At 43.4% G+C, this 17,738-nt stretch overlaps 1 protein-coding gene across 2 annotated transcripts in view; it reads left to right on the top strand.

The window, feature by feature from the left end:
- The first annotated feature begins 258 nt into the window (after nt 1-258).
- TRPM1 (transient receptor potential cation channel subfamily M member 1) overlaps nt 259-17,738 on the top strand; it is a 159,416-nt gene continuing 141,936 nt past the window's right edge. Inside the window, exons 1-2 of one of the 2 annotated variants that reach the window (XM_075897707.1) lie at nt 259-627; nt 2,432-2,548. In XM_075897707.1, the coding sequence (XP_075753822.1) occupies nt 2,450-2,548 (99 nt within the window). In that variant the 5' untranslated portion in view covers nt 259-627; nt 2,432-2,449. Of the gene's footprint in view, nt 628-2,275; nt 2,549-17,738 lie in introns of those variants that run through there. The other variant, XM_075897708.1, reaches the window with a different exon arrangement.

Raw genomic sequence — 17,738 nt, forward strand, 5'->3', positions numbered from 1 at the left:
CACCTGCCAGTGGCTCTGGGTGACCATACATCCTGTTTTGGCCAGGACAGCCCATTTTTAAGTCCTGTCCCAGCCATCCTGACTTTTTTTTTTTTTTTTTTTTTTGACAGCCCTGCCCCCCCTTTATGAAATGGACTTACGGACACTAATATATGTAACTCAAGATGCTTAGGACAAATTGCCTCATGTAACCTGTCAATCTTCATGTCATAATCCTATGGGTCGGTATATCTTATTTCGGTGCTTGAATGATTCTTGTGTGTAAAGTTAGATATATGGAGTATGGAATGTTTTATGGTTTTAAATGTACAAAGGAAAGCCACCAAGGATGTCCTCCTCAAAGTCTAGATGACCAACTGCAAACAATCTCCTTTGTCCTCTAGGTCTTAGCAGTGGTTGGTCTGAGGAAACCACATACCCTCCCCAGCTGGTAGGGCTGACCAGCTAATGGAAGGACGGACTGTAGAAACAGGATTCCCACCCAAAGTGGAATTTATAAAGCAATAGGAAGCTTAGGAGTTTCTTGGTCTTTGACTGGCTGGACACACCCGAGGGAAGGAACCAAAGACCTCAGGGTGAGGAGCTGCCCTGGTTTGAAGGCTTAGCTGGGAAAGGAACTGCTTTAGGGTGAGTTTGTATTGAGGTTTTAGTGTTAGAATTAGCTAAATGTTTTCTGTTATTTTTAATTTGTAATGTGCTTTGCTCTGCCTGTTCTCACTTATAACCACCTAATTCCTACTGCTTGTACTTAATCACTTTTATTTTATTTTATCAAGCCCAGTGTAAATAATTGCTACCTGGGGGAGCAATCAGCGTGAACATCCCCCCTTTCATTGTTAAAGGGGGCTTACCTAAGTATTTCCTTTGAGATTCTGATTCCATTTGGGGAGTGGTTTCCCAGGAAGCTGGGCCTAAAACTGCATTTTCCTTGGACCTGAAAAGTTTCAGTGTCTGGACTGCTTCTCGTGGGGGAGTGGGGAGAGGGTCATCTCAGCTCTTTGCCTTGGCTGGGGGAGACCAGGGAGCTGGCTTGTTTGGACAGAGTGGTAAGAAGTCTCAGAGCAGGCGGGTGAGTGGCAGTGGCCTTGTCAGGCCCCCAAAGTGGTCTTCTGTGACTGCATCCTGTCACACCCACTTTTGTCAATGGAACAGTGTGCAGGAAGAGGTGGAAGGGAATCTGTGGCAACCCTATCCCCATGCAGAGGGAAGGTGGGGCTCAGGTGAACTGTGACCCCAGCCTCTGGCAGGGCTCGGGAAGCAGCTCGGTCCAGCCTCATGGGGTGTTCTGTTTTTCCTTTGGAAAATATGGTCACCCTAAAATCAGGCCTCATTAGCGTCCACCCAGCTTGAGATTTGTTAGTCGCTTCTGAAAATCCTGGCCTGATATTGCAGTGTGGAGAGTACGGGGTTCTGCCTGTAAGGCTCAACACAGTGAGGGCACCACAGTGGTTTTGAACTATCCTTCACTTTCCTGATTCTGAACTTCTTCAGGGCTGGAGTGCCCCCTACTCCCAGTAACATGGACAGCTGCCTATGGCTGTCCCTCGTGCAGCAGCTTACTAACCTGCCTTTCGAGAAGCAGTGTGATTCATGGCAGCCCTACCCCTGGCTTGCTCGCCCCCAGTGCCAGCGCTTGCAAGGGGGTCCTCACAAAGCAGACAGCTCTCTTTCTCCATTCCTGAATTTCCCAGACTGGATCCCAGGCATCTGGAGCCCCTTTAAGTGACTCCTGCCCTTTAAGCTGACGCAAGGGGACTGGAGTGAGACTGAGAAGCTCACTCAATAAATGTAAATGGTTCCTAATGTGGATTAGGCCCTTTGGAGACATTAAACAGATGGTTTATGGAGACTGGGAAGCTGATGAATGTGCTGGCAGAGTTATTTTGTGTGTGGTGCGTGTTAGTGCTCACACTGAGCCCAGTGGGCAGCTACCTATCGTGCCAGCACACAGGAGCAACGGTTATGGAACTCTTAGTCCCCTGTAAGAGCTCCTTGCAGGGGCAGGGGGAAGAGGTGGGGAGAGGAAACAGGCAGAGAGCAGAGCCCGGAGTGCACTCTTTCGCCTTGGCATGTCAGCCAACCCATCTGAGCTAGAGAAAGTGCTGGCACAGCTTGGTCCTCCCCGGAGCGAGGGGACACAGGGATCACATTGTGACTGTGTGAATGTAAATGGGCACAAAATGATTCTCTCAGCTCTATTAAATAAAAACAAAACAAAACACCGCCCTAGAGACCATCTTAACATCCCCCGCCCCTCGAATTGTAGTGAAGACATGACATAAATGGGAGCTACAAACAGTGTGATCACTAACGCTACTCCGGAGCCAGGGGCATACTCAGAGTGCAGTGCAATTTGACTAGCCATTGCTCGACTGTAGGGGAGTGCGAGAAACAGAGCAGAAAGCCCTAAAGCTGTCCTAACTTACCCAAGGTACCCGGCACGCCCCGGATGTCCCAGAATGCCGGCAGCACCAGTGTGAGCCAAAGTTCTTCTCGCCCACCCACATCTGCGTCAAGATCCAGAACAGAGGAGCAAAGAATCAGGCCAGTAAGTGGGATAGCTGGGGGATGACTGGATGCGGGTTTTAAAGGATTTGTGCAGTGAGATTTTTTTTCTCTGAGTGTCCTTGCCTTTGTATTTCTTTTCTCTCTGCCTGAATGCCAGAGTCCAAGCATGATGACCTTCAGGAGGTGCTGCAGCTTGCTTTCTCAGGTGGAGAGGAGAGATTGATTGAGTAGGATTTTCTGGGATGGGAATTGAGATCTTGAAAGACTCTTTTCTCTGTCATTATAAGAAGCTGTGGAAGAGGTCTGGGGGTGGAGAGACCTTGATCCATTGAATTACTTTTGTGCACAGCATCTGGCAGCACTGTCTGGGCACTTTGTTAATATAAATAGACAAGCAGATGCCAAGAAAGTAAAAATATGTCTTTCTTTTCTAGAATATGAGTTAAGAACATAATCTCAGACAGAACCTTGAATTTCTTGGCTTGGTTCATGTCCTTCACCATTATTTAATCTCTGCTTTTGGAACTTGCTGTGTATAATAGCAATGAAGCAATAATATTTTATGATACCTATAAATTTCCTTATGTATTTTCCAGAAGTTAATGTAATAATGTTACTAGTTTTAATAGTCTTTTATTACCAGCTACAAGTCTGATATTTTGAATGGATACTGCTTAATTGTACTAACCCAGTTTAAGCAGTTTTCCCTTGTATGGAGGCCTCATGGGGGTACTAGGTCTTAGCCAAATGCTTGTTTTTATCCTGTAGAAGCTGGCCATGTAAGAAGGGCAGCCTGCTCTCAATAATATTTACTTCCCTGTTCGTTCATTCATTGTAGTCAGACTTACAAGTTAGCTGCGTTAATCATTCTTGGTGCCTGACATCCTGATTTAAAAATACATACAACAATTCAAACAGATCCTTATGCAAAAATCAATGCACTGATTAAACACAATTAGAATTGTCCATTTCTCATAACTGGAAATTAACAAATGCCTCTCTCCAATAGACAAGATAAATATATTGCTGGACTAAAAAGTACAAAAACAATAACTGAACATTATTTTGAAAGCCTTCATCAGTCTCTCTTTCTGCCTGTTTCAGAAAGTAAACTGTAGGTTAGAATTCAAATTAATTTATAATTAAGCACAGGCTTTGTTGAGACGTGTCATGAATAGTTAATTGGCTGGTATGCACCTTCCTCCTATTCCTTTGCATGTGTTGATATAAAACCTAAATAGACTTTTCAGGTAAATGAATGAAAGAGGAGACAGTGGTCAGATTGCATGAATATAGTGGGTGCCACTTAGACATTGGTTTTTATTCTGATCCAAAATGGGACTAGACGTTATTGTTCAAATAAACCCAGTGTAGTCTCGCCCCTTGATTGAAACTTTCAAAAGGTTTAGGCCTAAACTCCAGTAGAATCCATTTTAGTTTTAATCCTCCCTTTCTCCCCCCAAAAACGGGGGGAAGCTCCTGGAAAGAGAAAATTAACTGATATATGACTTGGATCAAACTACTGTACCATTACCAAACACTCCTAGACCTGGAATCTCATTGCTACAAGCAAAAGTGATTCTCCCAAATGCACGTCTGTATGATCATCCCCTCCCTCGATATTTGTTTTTCTATCACACAACTTAAATCAGTCAACAGATGGCAATTTTAAAGCTCTGGAATGTAACCATTTCGTTCAACTGCTCTTCCCATTTTAAGTCCAAATGCCTGGTTTTCTTTTGGGAAGTGCTGAGCACTGACAACTTAAACTGAGGTTGCCGCAGGTGCTCAGGATCTCTGAACAACAGGTCTAAAATAACATTCCCATCAAGAAAGTGAATGAAGATAGATTTTTTTCTAATAATTGAATCTTCAAACAGGAGTTTGGCTGTAATATATTTTGCCATATTTTATTTATTCAGATCCACTTTATCAATTACATCACAAGGCACATTACAACAATATTAAAAGCAATATTAATATTTTACAATGGGATCCATGTCACTCACCTCACCCAGTTTGGGTTGAGAAATACAGGACTCTGACATATTTGTAAAGATGATGAAAGTAGGAGAGAGCCCCTGGTGGGCTCCATACTTAGAAGGGACTACCTCAGTTCGTGCTCTTCACTCTTTTCCTTACACACGATGCATAAGCAGGTGGCATGTATAGCACTGCAGACTGCCCTACCTCCTTTTTCAGGCTTCCTTTTCAAAGTCAGACCTGAATTTTTTTTAAGTCCTGGCTTCCCTGCATCAAAATCCCAGGAAGAGTAAATTGCATTTTTGGCATGTGTGCAAAGCTGTAGAACCAGTACTGTCAATGTGCCCTCCAAAAACCTGATTTGGGCTTTGGGCTCGAACCAGGGGGGGAAAAAAAAAGCCCCAAGGGCAGTACATTAATGTGAGTTGATTCCAGTACTGTGGAAGTGAGACACATGCAGAGAAGATTTTTGTTCACTCCTTTCTTTTTTCTCCCTAAATATGACGAAGGATGAAGCTTGGAAATGTAGCCTTTTATTGACAAGGCACTATTGGCATAAAGCTTGTGCTGCTCTGTTTGATGCCGAGTTAGGAAAAGAGCTTCAAGTTGTATTATCCATCCCACTATCATTTAGGGGCACTATGGAAAAAGTAGATGAACCTTTTGAACTTGCTAGAAACCATTCCCACTCTATCCATTTGGATCACTTGATCCTGAGTCCCAACCACTCTTCCCTAGGTATGAAATCACTTTTTCTGGATGGCACATAGGCATGAAACACAAACGCCTATGAAATGTGGTTTCTTCCACTACACACCCCACCCCACCAATGGTGGATGCTTCAGCTGGGCCTGCAGGGGAAACCCATCCCTGGGCTCTGTATACAAAAGGATGGATTTATTATGGGCCCGTTCTCTCTTCCATTATGTTCCCAGGAACAGCTGCTTCCAGCTCCTGCCCACTCTCATGGATTAACCAGGTTTCTACGCCTAGTTGGGGTGTCATGACTGTTACCCCTTTAGGGCTGTAAAGGAATCGTTCCACTCAGACCAATCTGGCAGTAGGCGGAATAGTTTGTTTGCCTTACCTTTAAAGCGACCCTGTGGTATGTTACGCTAGGCATATTTAGGTTGCTGCAGCATGTCAAGGGTCCAGCGTGTATGCTCGTTTACTGTGGGGACCACTTCCCTGTTCAGTAGGAACTGGGCGTTGGCCGCCTCAGGAAAAAAAGGTGAGGACACTGCCTGCTTACAGCAGTTGCCTCTCTCCCCATGCCCTCAATGCTTGTAGGAGGGAAGAATGTGAGGGGAGAAGGGGTATTAGCTGCAGCAGTACTAGGATCTGGCTGAGAGTGTGGGGAATGGAGCAGTGGCCCACATACATGTTTGTCTTTGACCTGCTTACATGAGAAGGAATCACTTTGTGCAAATGGTTTGCTAGCTCCATCTGCTGGTACGGGATGGTGGAAAAGGCCAAAGGAAGTGTGCCTGGTTTCGGAGGGCGATGGTTACAGAGACGCCCACATCTTCTCAGTCCTCAGTCACATTGTGGTTAAGGCTGTGAGAAACAAAATAGGAACATGCATTTATGAAATGAATAAAATATAAGGACTAATGAAAACTTTGTTCATGGTACCATTAATGATGAATCCGCAAGTCTGTCTACTCTCACATACCATGAACAAAATGAAGAACTGAAATGTAAAGGAACTTCTCCCAGTTCCGTATGGTACTGGCTTTTACTTTGACATAGCTCTACAGAAAACCAAGGTTCTGATGATAGCCAATTTGAAGCTCGTAAATGTAAGACTGAAGGACATAGGAAGATACTAGTAATATTGAAAGGAAAATCTATAAAATGAAGGTCAGACAGTTTTAAATGTGATGTTAGTGTCATCTACAAACTTGATAAGGGTGCAATCCATCCCAACAGCCACATAATTAATGAAGATGTTGAACAAAACTGGACCTTGGAGATTAACCAGATCTGTGAATATGGGATATCTCATCATAAAAGTCAATTAGACTTATCAGGAATGACTTGGTGCCCTTGGTGAATCCATGTTGACTGTTCCTGATCAAGTGTTTCCTTAAGGTTCTGCTCCATGATTTTTCCAGGGACTGAGGTGAGGCTGGCAGGTTAGTAGTTCCCCCAATTATCTTCTTTTTTTTTAAAAGATGGGCACTATATTTGCTTTCCTCCAGTGCAAGTATGTTAATATTTAGTCCAACAAGCCCAAAATGTAATTTTAAGCATCCCATATTCCTTTTCTAGACTGACTGATAGCAGAATAATAGATAAGATTCATTGAGTCCTCAGAATGAAAACAGCATCACAGATTGGAGTATGTCTGCAATGCAGAACATCCCTATACAATAATAAACCAAAGGCCAGTACTGTATGTGCACCTATGTAAATGTGTAGTCCTTGTTGTTCCATGCTTGTGAGCAGGCATGGAAGAATCCTAATAGGATTCTTGTACAGATCAGTACCCCGCTGCTCACAAAAAAAATGCCTCAGAGGTGTAGAACACAAGGGACAGCGGAGCTTTGAATTAATTAATATTTTAAAAGTCTAGGCTGTGATTTGAAGGAAAGGAATGGACTATCAGGAGTTGAGTGTCACTTCTGATTTAGTACGAGTGGACTAATGGCGCTATGTGGACCAAATCCAACCCAAGTGAGATCAGTGAAAATTTAACTTCAGTGGGATCTGGATCAGATCAGGACACTATCTCCTCACTGGCCAAGCAGGTAACATTAAGGTGTCCCCAGCATTCTGAAACAGCCTAATTATCATTCTGCTAATGTAGCTCTTAAAATAAGTGGGACTAGACACTGGCTGCTTAATTTTTTCTCCTGGATTAAAGTAGTGTTTTACTGCTTGCTGCTTCTTTTCTCCTGCAAATTTGATAATGAAGGATAGGAGGAAAGAGGGCGAACAGCCCTGTGAAAAACAAAATGAAGTGATATTGATTAAGTGAATGTCACTTGCAGGACTAGTGAGAAGTCACTTGATCGTGCTGCAGAATTTAAGGTAGATCCACACTTACGATACTGCAGCAGGATAGCTGCACCAATGCAGCTGAGCCACTGTTATTCTTCCGTGAAGGTGCTACTATGCAGATGGGAGAATTTCTGCTGGCAGCATAGTCAATGCACCTCCCTAAGAGGTGGTAGCTATGTCAACAGGAGAAGCCGTCCCATCAACACAGTGCTGTCTATACTGGCGGCTGAGTCAGTGTAACTGACGGACAGTCATACTGTTGTAAGTTTATAGTATAGATCTGGCCTTAGTATGGTATTTCCTTTACTGTATTTTGAATGAACTAGATGAGACATTCAGGGCTTGCCTACACTGGCAAGTTACTGCGCTGTAACTTTCTTGCTCAAGGGTGTTCAAACCCCCTCTTCCCCCCCCGCCCCCCCCCCCCCCCGGTCCCCTTGAGTGTAGCAAGTTACAGCACTTTAAAGCACCAGCGTGGACAGCGCTACAGCACTGGGAGTGCAGTTAGCTACTCCCCTCGTGGCGATGTTACCTAGTGTGCTGGGAGAGCGCTCTTGCCATGACCACACTGCTGTGTTCAAGGTTTGCCACAGCAGTGCTTTAAACTTTGGCATGAACACAAAGCCTTAGATTAGTGCGGAGTGCGGATTGACTTTTTAAAGACACACAATGAAGTGTCACGGTGAGTATTATGTAAGCAATACAGTTTCTGAATTACGTGGCTGTTCTTTTCACAGTTCCTTTATTTTCACCAACCACACCATAACTCACCAGTGATGTGCTAAATGAAAATAATGCTCTTGTCTAACAGACAATCATTTGTAAAATCCAACCTCTTCAACTCAAAGAAAGGGATACTTGATGGCATCAAATTTTATCTTAACTTTGACCTACAGATTAATATTCTTCTTTCACCAGAAACCTCAAAATGAATACACTACTCAATCCCGTTTTTAAAAAAATTAATATAAATTACACACCCCAGATTGTCAGCTAATGTAAATGCTTTCACTTGCTTTAATGCAGCTGTGCCCACTTAGGCCATGTCTTCACTCCAGGGAAGGTAGTGGTGGTTGTTATTGTGATTGACCTTCTGGAGTTTGATTTAGTGGGTCTAGTAAAGACCCGCTAAATTGAACTCAGAGGGTGTTTCTGATGATGGCCAATACTCCTGTCGGCCTCCTGCTGTGGGGGTGATGGGGAAATTCAAATCAAAGTACATTGACTCCAGCTACATAATTAAGGTAGCTGCAGTTGCATATCTTTATTCAACCTTCCCCTTTAATGTAGACTTGACCTTACACAAGCTGAGGGTCTGGTTCAGTATATTCAAATGCAGGATGTTTATGATGTGTGATTGTAAACATATGAGTGTGTGAACTGTGATAGGCAACTATGTTATTTGTCAACCTTATTCATTTCTTTAAAAATCTTTTTTGTTTTTGTTTTGCTCAACTAAATGAAGACATGGCACCTTATTCCTTTAAAGATGCAAGTGGTGCTGTCCAATCTAATGGCTTATGCACAGTTTGGCCTCATTTAATGTATGGCTGACCAGATATACACATGATCCACACAGTCACATACTTTGATTCCAAATATGTTTAGCTATAGCTTCACTCTATTTGTGCCTAGAAAATGCTTAGATGTCTGATCAAGTTGAGTCCTTGCCTAAAGATAAAAGTTCCACCACTTTAACTAAACCAAGCGAGGCATAGCAGTACAATCCTTCCCAGTTTGGGTTAAGTTGTGTCAGGCAGTTGTGTAAGGCACCTTTTCCTGTATGGAAAGGGGAATGACTTATTTTGAAAGACCCTGACAGAATCTACATTTTACTCTTTCATTTGTCTTTAAAAACTGCCTATTCGATGACAAAGTTTTGAGTTGGGCTGTTACAGGTTCTCACATGTTTTCGCTGGTAAAAAACAGTGAACCAGATCCCAGACATGTTCTGGGCACCCTCTACTCTCCCACTGTCAAAGCTGTCAGGATTTGTCCCATTGTTCTTTTGTTATTTATCTTGGTTCTAAATGACACCACCACCAAGATGGATTAACTTGCCTTGATCTTCAAGTTAACACAAATAAACAAACATGGGTCCATTCCAGTAGCACACTGACATGTTTTAATAGTCTCCTGTTTAGATGACTGCTAGTACGTGGGGAGTGTTATCAGTCTCATTGTACTACTGTCACTAACCTCATACAAAAAGCTAGCTGGTGAATGAAAAGTGAGTCATATTTTGCTTGACTCTATTGTACAGAGAAGCACAGCACAAATGCATGCTCATTATTTTAGACTTAAAAGGCTGAAGACTAAACCATTTGATCTTTTTAATCAAAGCTAAGGTTTTAGAAGCCCTTTGCCATATCGCTTTCATGATTACCCGTGACACAGCACTGTCACCTTGGGCAACCAGCAAGTCTCTTTAATAGGAATAAAACCTGTAGTAGCCATTAGCAGCAGGGCAGCTTAGTCAAGGGAATTAGGAATTAGCCTTATTCTAATACCAAGAGCAGACATTTGCACCTACTCTTGCAGTGTAGCAGAACTAAAAAAAAAATCCCTCTAGCAGTTGAGAGATGGGAATAGTTTGATTTTTTTTTTTTCCACCAAACCCTATCTGCATACATATAGAACCAACATATCCCAAGGCTATGTTGCTTTCCCTATGTCTGACAAGGTAGGTTTTCTTTCTTTTTCTCTTTTTAACTAGGTGAGAGTTCTAAGCTAAATGAACCAGAGGCTGTTGGAATGGGAACTCGGGGACTTCTGTCCAAAACACAAACAACTTGTGACTATGGGGCTCTGGCAAACCAACATGCTAAGGGTTCATCTTACTCACTTGCCCTACAGTTTGAGGAAAGTGGTGTCGCTCACTGTCCCTTTGTGGGTGGTTTATGCGCAAAGTGTGCAGTGTTTATCGCAACACTCTGTGTTAGATTTCTGGCATGTTGCCACCATTCTGAATCTTGGAATAAAGGTTTAACTTGTTCAAGAAGGATTTTACCCATTTTTCTTAATGCAGAACTTTAAATTGATATTTGAAGTGCATCTTAACCTAAATCAAGAGATCATATTCAGAGCTATCTGTTAATTGAGTATCTTTACTATCCATTGTTCCATCCGATACTCATGAATTATTTGATCTAAGCTATTGGTCGGGTGAGGCATGTTTTGGAAAAAGCATTGACTCCCACAAATTACTTTTGCTGTGTTTCACCCAACAAAGTTCAGGTTCCTTTGCTGTCTTAGATGCTTTCTACCCTTGATTGTTTTACCAGACAGTTTCATTTTCCAGTATGGTGTTGTATTAAATTTTGGGTTTAATTAAAAAGCAGTAAATGTTGTAGATTTTAAAAAAAATAATAATGAAGATGGTTTTGCTTGTGAAAGTTCCATCCGCAGCTCTGTCACTCGAGGAAGAGGTTCTAAAATTGATCATTTATACGAAATGTAAAACCAAAGGGAGGCTTTCATATTGTGAAGTAAAGCCATTTCCCTTAGAATTACTGACTAGAGAATGCAAATAAAGAACTTTCCAGTTTTGTGGCCACATTGGGACCAATCTTGCTTTTATTCCAGCCCCAAAACTGCAATGAGAATGTAGAGGTCTAGAGAAAACTCGCGCAACTGTTGCAGTGGCATGGTACACACAACCGACTAACTGCTCAGATCAAATGAAGACTTTAGTCAATATTTCTTCAACATAAATGCCTAATTTGCGTGGAGATGAATCACACTGGTAGGTTTTTTTAAAGCAGAAATGCCTTTTGATACCAGTGGTAAAATATGGTCGATCGTATTTACCTGACAGCAGCTCCCAAGTGTATTGGTTTATGCACTACTTCTTACAAATTTGTTACAAAGTGAATGAAGGGAATAGCAAGCTCATATAAAACCAGTGATACCTGTGGCACAGACTGGAAACCCCTACAGAGGGTACCACATCTACCCATGCTTCCTTATGATCTGTTGGATTACCACAACTCCAAGTCCTATTCCCACAGTGAGAGAGAGTGGGAGACAGAGTGTTGCAGTGAGGAGTATAATTGCGATCAGCATATACCTATTGGTGGAGTGAAACACACACACTCTTGAGAAACAAAATACATTTTTGCTTGGGGGTGCCCACACTGTAGCTGGGAGGGGTGATTCCCAGCACAGCTAGCCAGGTTTGCACTAGCTTGTTAAAAATAGCACTGTGGTGTGGATTATTGCATCCCTAGCAATGGTTCAGGCTAGTTGCACAGCCTCAGACCAGTTTCCTTAGTTGTGTGTCCTAGGGCATTGGGAGGACTTGGACTCAGGCAGCTAACCTGAGCTGAGGCTGCTTGTCAAAGAATAGGAGAGAAAAGAATACACTGGAATTAGGACACAGAAAGAAATAGGTGGCTGATGGAGACAGACGTAGTGAATGAGTGATGGTAGGAGAGAGAAAGAAATGGATGAAAAGGAGAAGAGACTCATAATTTGTGCCCTTTATTTTGTGGTACTTCCTGGAAGTCTTCCTCAATGTCTTTTAGCCTGAAGCAAAGGAATGGAGTTCTGAACACTTTCCAGGAGTCAAATAATTGGAGGGGAAAAAAATCTCAAATTTGCCAAAATGCAGCCATACCCTTTAAGGGGTAGGGAATCTAGCAGGCCTCAACCCGGTCCTCTCTACGTATTTTACATGGGGAAAAGCTCTGTTCAGGCCCCAGCAGTAGCAGCTGCACACCACTTTTCCCATAGCAGATGAGTGACAGCAGTACAACAATTTGGTAGGGAAGTAACGAATCATCTCCATGATCCTCCTGTAAATCCTGTTTTTGCTTAATGATTTGATATCAGAGTGTATGGGGTGATAGGCTTTGATAGACCTCTCAATCTATTGGTAAGGACTATAGAAGCAATTCTAATAACATTCCACTCTGCAAACTAAAAACGTATATTTTTAAGGACAAGTGTCTTGAATGTCAGTTCACTTTGGCTTCGCTTGTTAAGGGAGACAGAGCTTTCGCATTTCTTTTTGGACTGAAATACATATGATTGTTTATATTTCAGATCAAATTGTATCTACAAATCTGAAATGTTCAGTTTTCTGCTGTAGCCATTGACTACACAAACAGTGAAATCAGGTTATTTTATGGGACAAATGCACCATGTGTTCTGGCTGCTTTCCACTGTTTGGATGATTCAAAGCAGCTATACACCTGGGGTAACAAGCCAGTCAAGCTGAGCCTAGAGAACAGCACAATGTAACCAGAAGGTACCAGTGCATCTATTGTCCTACTAAAGCAAAATTACTTCCACAAAAGCTAGTAAGAAAATAGTAAAACCTAAAGCCGTCAAGCTGTCGGTCCCATGCATTTAATTTTGTGCAGTATTGTCTGGCTGCATCTTCACACAGCTACATGTGAAAAACATACATGACTATAAACATTGCATCCAGCTGCCTCTTTCTCCCTGTCTGCTTCTTAAGCTCTCTGTGGCCATAGTTACCTACTTCCTCCATTGCTTCTAAAGATGAAGCTTCCTACCCTGCTTCTTATGGTTATTTTGTTGTTAAAATATTTATCCATATCTGAGGGACACTTTTCTGAGAGGAACACCAGTTTGAAAGAACAACATCCTTCCCATTGCCCTGTCCCCCTGATTCTCACACAGTGTAAAAAGGTTCCCCCTCTCTGGAACATGCAGGGACAATTTCTAAGGGCCTATCCACACATGGAATTATCTCTGCTCAATTCCATGTATAGATACTGTGACAAAGTCCCTTAATTCCCCAGGGGTTCTGCACTTCTTGACGGTTTCTTGTGTGCCTCAGACACTCACAGGGACCCCTTTTGCTGCCTTGGGACTTTCCCAGACGCAAGGGTCCCCACTTACCGAGTCATTCTCATCACAGGCATGTCCTGAGTAAGGGGAGGGAGGGGGAGTCCAGGCCCTCCCACTCTACCGGACTCCGGCCCAGGGGCCCTACAAGGAGGGGCAGCTGGCAGGGCTTTTTTTGCCCTACCCTAATCTAGCTACCTCTCCCCTGGGTCATGTCACCCACCACTTCCTTCTGTTATCTTCCCCCTATTACCTTGGGGTTCAGGTCTAATCCATGTGCCTCTCAAAACTCTCCCCTGCCTGGGAGGAACCCTTTTATAGGGATCCGGAGGCCTTAACTAGCAGCAGGTGCTTAATTAACCCCTGTTGCAGGCTGACTCCTAATTAGGCCTCCATTGTCTGCCCGGATTGCCGGGCTGTGTTCAGATGAGTCTGATTGGGAAACAAGAAGGCATTAACCCACCTCCCAATATAGCTGCCTTCTATAAGATATTTGCAGTTTGCAGGCTGTGGTCTGCCACATACTCTTATGCTAGAATAAGACCATCTTGTTCCTATGGGATTAAATTAAACGGGGAGAAGGCACATTTATTCTGGAATAAGAGTGTCCACACTTAGGCTGTGTCTATACTACAAAGAAAAGTTAGAAAAAGATTCACAAATTGCGGTTTGCAATTTGAGTAACTTTTTCCGCTTTTCTTTCAGAAGAGGCTTTTCCAAAATTTGGCATGTCTACATGGTGCCAAATGTTGGAAAAACCTCCTCTCTCGGCACATCTCTTTTTCCTCATACAATGAGGTTTACAGGAATGGTGAAAGAACATATCCGCTTTTCCAAAAAAAATTTCAGAAAAGCAGACGCATTCCTTGGCTGTGGCATAGCTTTTCCAGGATACCGGAGGTATCCTGGAAAAAAAGTTGCAGTGTAGACATAGCCATAGAGGCCTGGTCTACAGTAGGACCTTCGTCCAAAGTTAGCCCACCAAGGTCAAATTTGTAAGCTATGCGTCCACACTACCAAGCTCGTTGTTCTGGAATAAGGGGCCATGGAATACACACTCTGTACTCCTGCTTTTCATGAGGAGTAACACTATTCCCAAACTAAGTCCAAAATAACATTAGTATGGATGCTCCAATGCAGCTAATTCAAACTAATTGGCCTCCAGGAGGACTCCCACAGCTCCCGAGAGGCTTTCCTGGGGCTTTGAGTCTCAGGTAGTGCATCCACATTCACAGAGCCTGCCTTGGACTCATTTGATTCTTCTCCATAGTGATGACGTGGAACTTTGAATATGTAAAATCAGGTGTCCAGAAACTGAATTTAGTAAATTTGAAATAATCTCCTAGTGTAAACATGGCTGGAGTGACTCAGGGATTACTCCCCATACAGATAAGCTGTGAAGCTTTGTTCTCAAACTTTTGTTCCAATCTCATTGCTCAGTTTGCTTAGAATCTTCAGTGGCATGAAGCCTCCATCCCAGCTATTTTAAAATCTTTGGATTCACCAAGGCCTAGGCTTTACCTTTGAAATACTAATGCTTCAGTTTTGCACATCTTGTTATTCCTCGCTTACCCAGGCCTTTGGTTTGGGTGCCCTGGAGTCCTTTTGAGGTGGCCTAGTATATAATAAGACTTTTAGTGCATAATCTCTTGTAGATCCTTAAGGTATTTGATTCCTGTTTAATGAAGCACAAGTCATCTGATTGCCTCCCTACGTCTTTGTCTTCACTCCAGAGAAAATCGACGCTGCCACAATCAATCTTCTGGAATTTGATTTAGTGAGACTAGTTAAGACTTGCTAAATCAAACTGAGGGCATTTGCTCCCATCAGTCTCCAGCTGTGGGAATGGTACCAAGCTTGACTTGCTCGGCTTAAGGTATTTTACATAGCTGGAGATGCATACCTTAAGCCGATCTTTGGGTCTAGTGTAGACCTGGCCTTAAATTCTGAATATTCTACTGCAGTTATAATATCTAGAATTGTGAATAGTGAGATCAAAGCTCACAACATTTATACTGCAAGCTAAGCTGAGGCTATGGGTCCATCAGGTTATTATTATGTATTTTTATTATAGTAACACCCATGATCCCCAAACCTATTTCACTAAGTACTATACAAACACAGATCAGAAAGTTCCTACCTCCAAGAAGTATTCAGCTGTAGTAAAATTAAATGATGTAGAAATGAGGTTATATGGTAAATTAAGTCTAGATTTATAATTTCACTTAAATGTATCACCTTTATAAAATAGTCTAATTTTGTATGGGTTGGACCTCTCTGGCTTGGACCCTCGGGACCTGATCAGTTCTGAATGAGGGAATTTGCCGGACCAGGGGAGGTCCCCTGCTACTGGTCCCCCAGCCCACCATCCCTTTATACTGCCGCCCCAGCTGGTCTCCTTCCCCCATTGGGCTGCCATGACCCACCTCTTTTGCCAGGCTGCTGTGTTGTTGCAGCCTTAGCAGCCCTGACTTGCCTGCTGGGGCTGCTGTATTCCTGGCCCTTTTACCAGGGCTGCCACAGCCCCAGTCCTGGCCCCACTGCTGGGGCTGCTGTGGCCCTGGGTGTGCTACTCGGGCTCCACCGCTGGGAATCCGGCTCACTTTCTAGCCTCAACCCCACTGCCACCTGTTCTGCTGAGTCCCCAGCTGCCAGCCCTCCTGCCACTGGGTTTCTCACTAGGATTCCCTGGTCCAGGGACATCTGTGGTCCTGCTGGACCATAGATGTTGCCAGATCAGAGAGGGCCTGTTTTAGTAGGTCCAACCTGTACTTCCTTTAGACTCCTATATTGTATAAGAAGTACATCTTCTCCAATTATAGGCAAAGGCAAAATTCCCATTCTGGTGTATCTGCCAGGAATTGTCTTTGTTTTATGAAATGGCACAGCAAGAGTATTGTACGTCACAAGGAGTCTGATCCTGCAGATTGTGGGCCTGCAAAACCCATGTTGACTTCATTGAGGGTGAAATTCAACCCAGTGCAGAGGGCCAACACCAAGGTCTATTGCATACTTTAGTCCTCAGGTATTATGCACTGTGCCTTCCAAAGTGGGACAGATTTCACTCGGGGTTTTACCTACATAAGGTTTGAGGATCATGCCCAGTAAGCAATACTAGAAATTTCCCCTGTGAGAGATTACTACAAAACCATCTGGTTTTGCAAAAAGCAAAAGTGGAGGAACTGCATTAGTGTGCGTTAAAATCTCTTCTGGGCTCAAGGTGTTTCCCTCCTCTTATGTTGAGTGACTGTGAGATACTAGCAGGAGGAATCCTAGAAATCATTCATTATGCACAAATTTACTTTGAAAGCCATGTTTTCTCTAATCAAATATTTACCAAAGACCTTTCCCCCATTGCATGTGTTTCTTTTATGGAGTTTCTTGAGAAGAAAATAGCCTTCCTTGGTGGGTTGATTAGAAAGTATTTATTGGAAAGGATTCCCGATCAATACACACCTGCTGGGCACGTGCCATTTTACTTGTGCAGCTTATATGTATGCCATTACTGAGCCAGTGAGCTAGAAATATCTCAGAAGGGAGCTGTGTTAGTCCGTATCTGCAACAACAGTGAGTCGTCCTGTGGCACCTTAGAGACTAAGTTATTCCTCTTTAAAAATTTAAGCCCTGATGCAGAATAGTTTTGAAACGTGCACAAGCAGAGAGAGTCTGATGGTTACATGAAGAGACAGTTACCCCCCTGTGGAAAGACGCTGCTAATTCCGCACTGCTCCCATCCCCTTTGGCAGCAGTGGCTGTTCAGACATTTGCCCCGTTGGCGGTTATCATTTATATGCTCTTCAGAAATAGCTTTGAGGTTTAAAAAAAATGTAATTATGAACAGCTCAGTCTCTGAAGGGTGATGGGCTTATGACCAGGGCTGTACCCGAGGGCATTATTTGCAGACAGAGGGCTTGCACATGTGGAGCTGGGGTGATGGGACCTACTGCATCTTAGGCGCTGGTGGAAAAATAGGGGAAGAAACAGCCAGGGATGGAAGTTCCTTAAATTTCTTACCATTGTATTGAAGCCCATCTGGGGGGAGGGGGCGGAGGGCTCGGGGCAGGGAGTTAGGGGTGAATATGATACGACTGTATTTATATGAAACTTTACTGTGGGATAATGTGTGGGTGACTCAGAACAGGAGGCTGGGGGTGAGGGGATCTCAGGGCTGGGAATGCCTGGCCACTAGGGACTGTGCTGCCCAGCCATCCAAACACCAGGGCTGGAGCCTGGATGTGCTGTGGCCACACCACCCATGGCACCAACAGCATCCAGATTCCTGCCCCGAGCTGGGCAGTTTCTTACCGGTGCACTGAACTGTGGTGTCCTGGCTTCCTTTTGCCCTTGGAAACAACATTCCTTTCCCTTTTTCCATTAAGATTTTCTCTCCATGTTGCTGTCAGGAGAGAATATTCCTTCATTTT

Source organism: Pelodiscus sinensis, chromosome 14 (assembly GCF_049634645.1).
Source record: "Pelodiscus sinensis isolate JC-2024 chromosome 14, ASM4963464v1, whole genome shotgun sequence".
Classification (NCBI taxonomy): Eukaryota; Metazoa; Chordata; order Testudines; family Trionychidae; genus Pelodiscus; species Pelodiscus sinensis.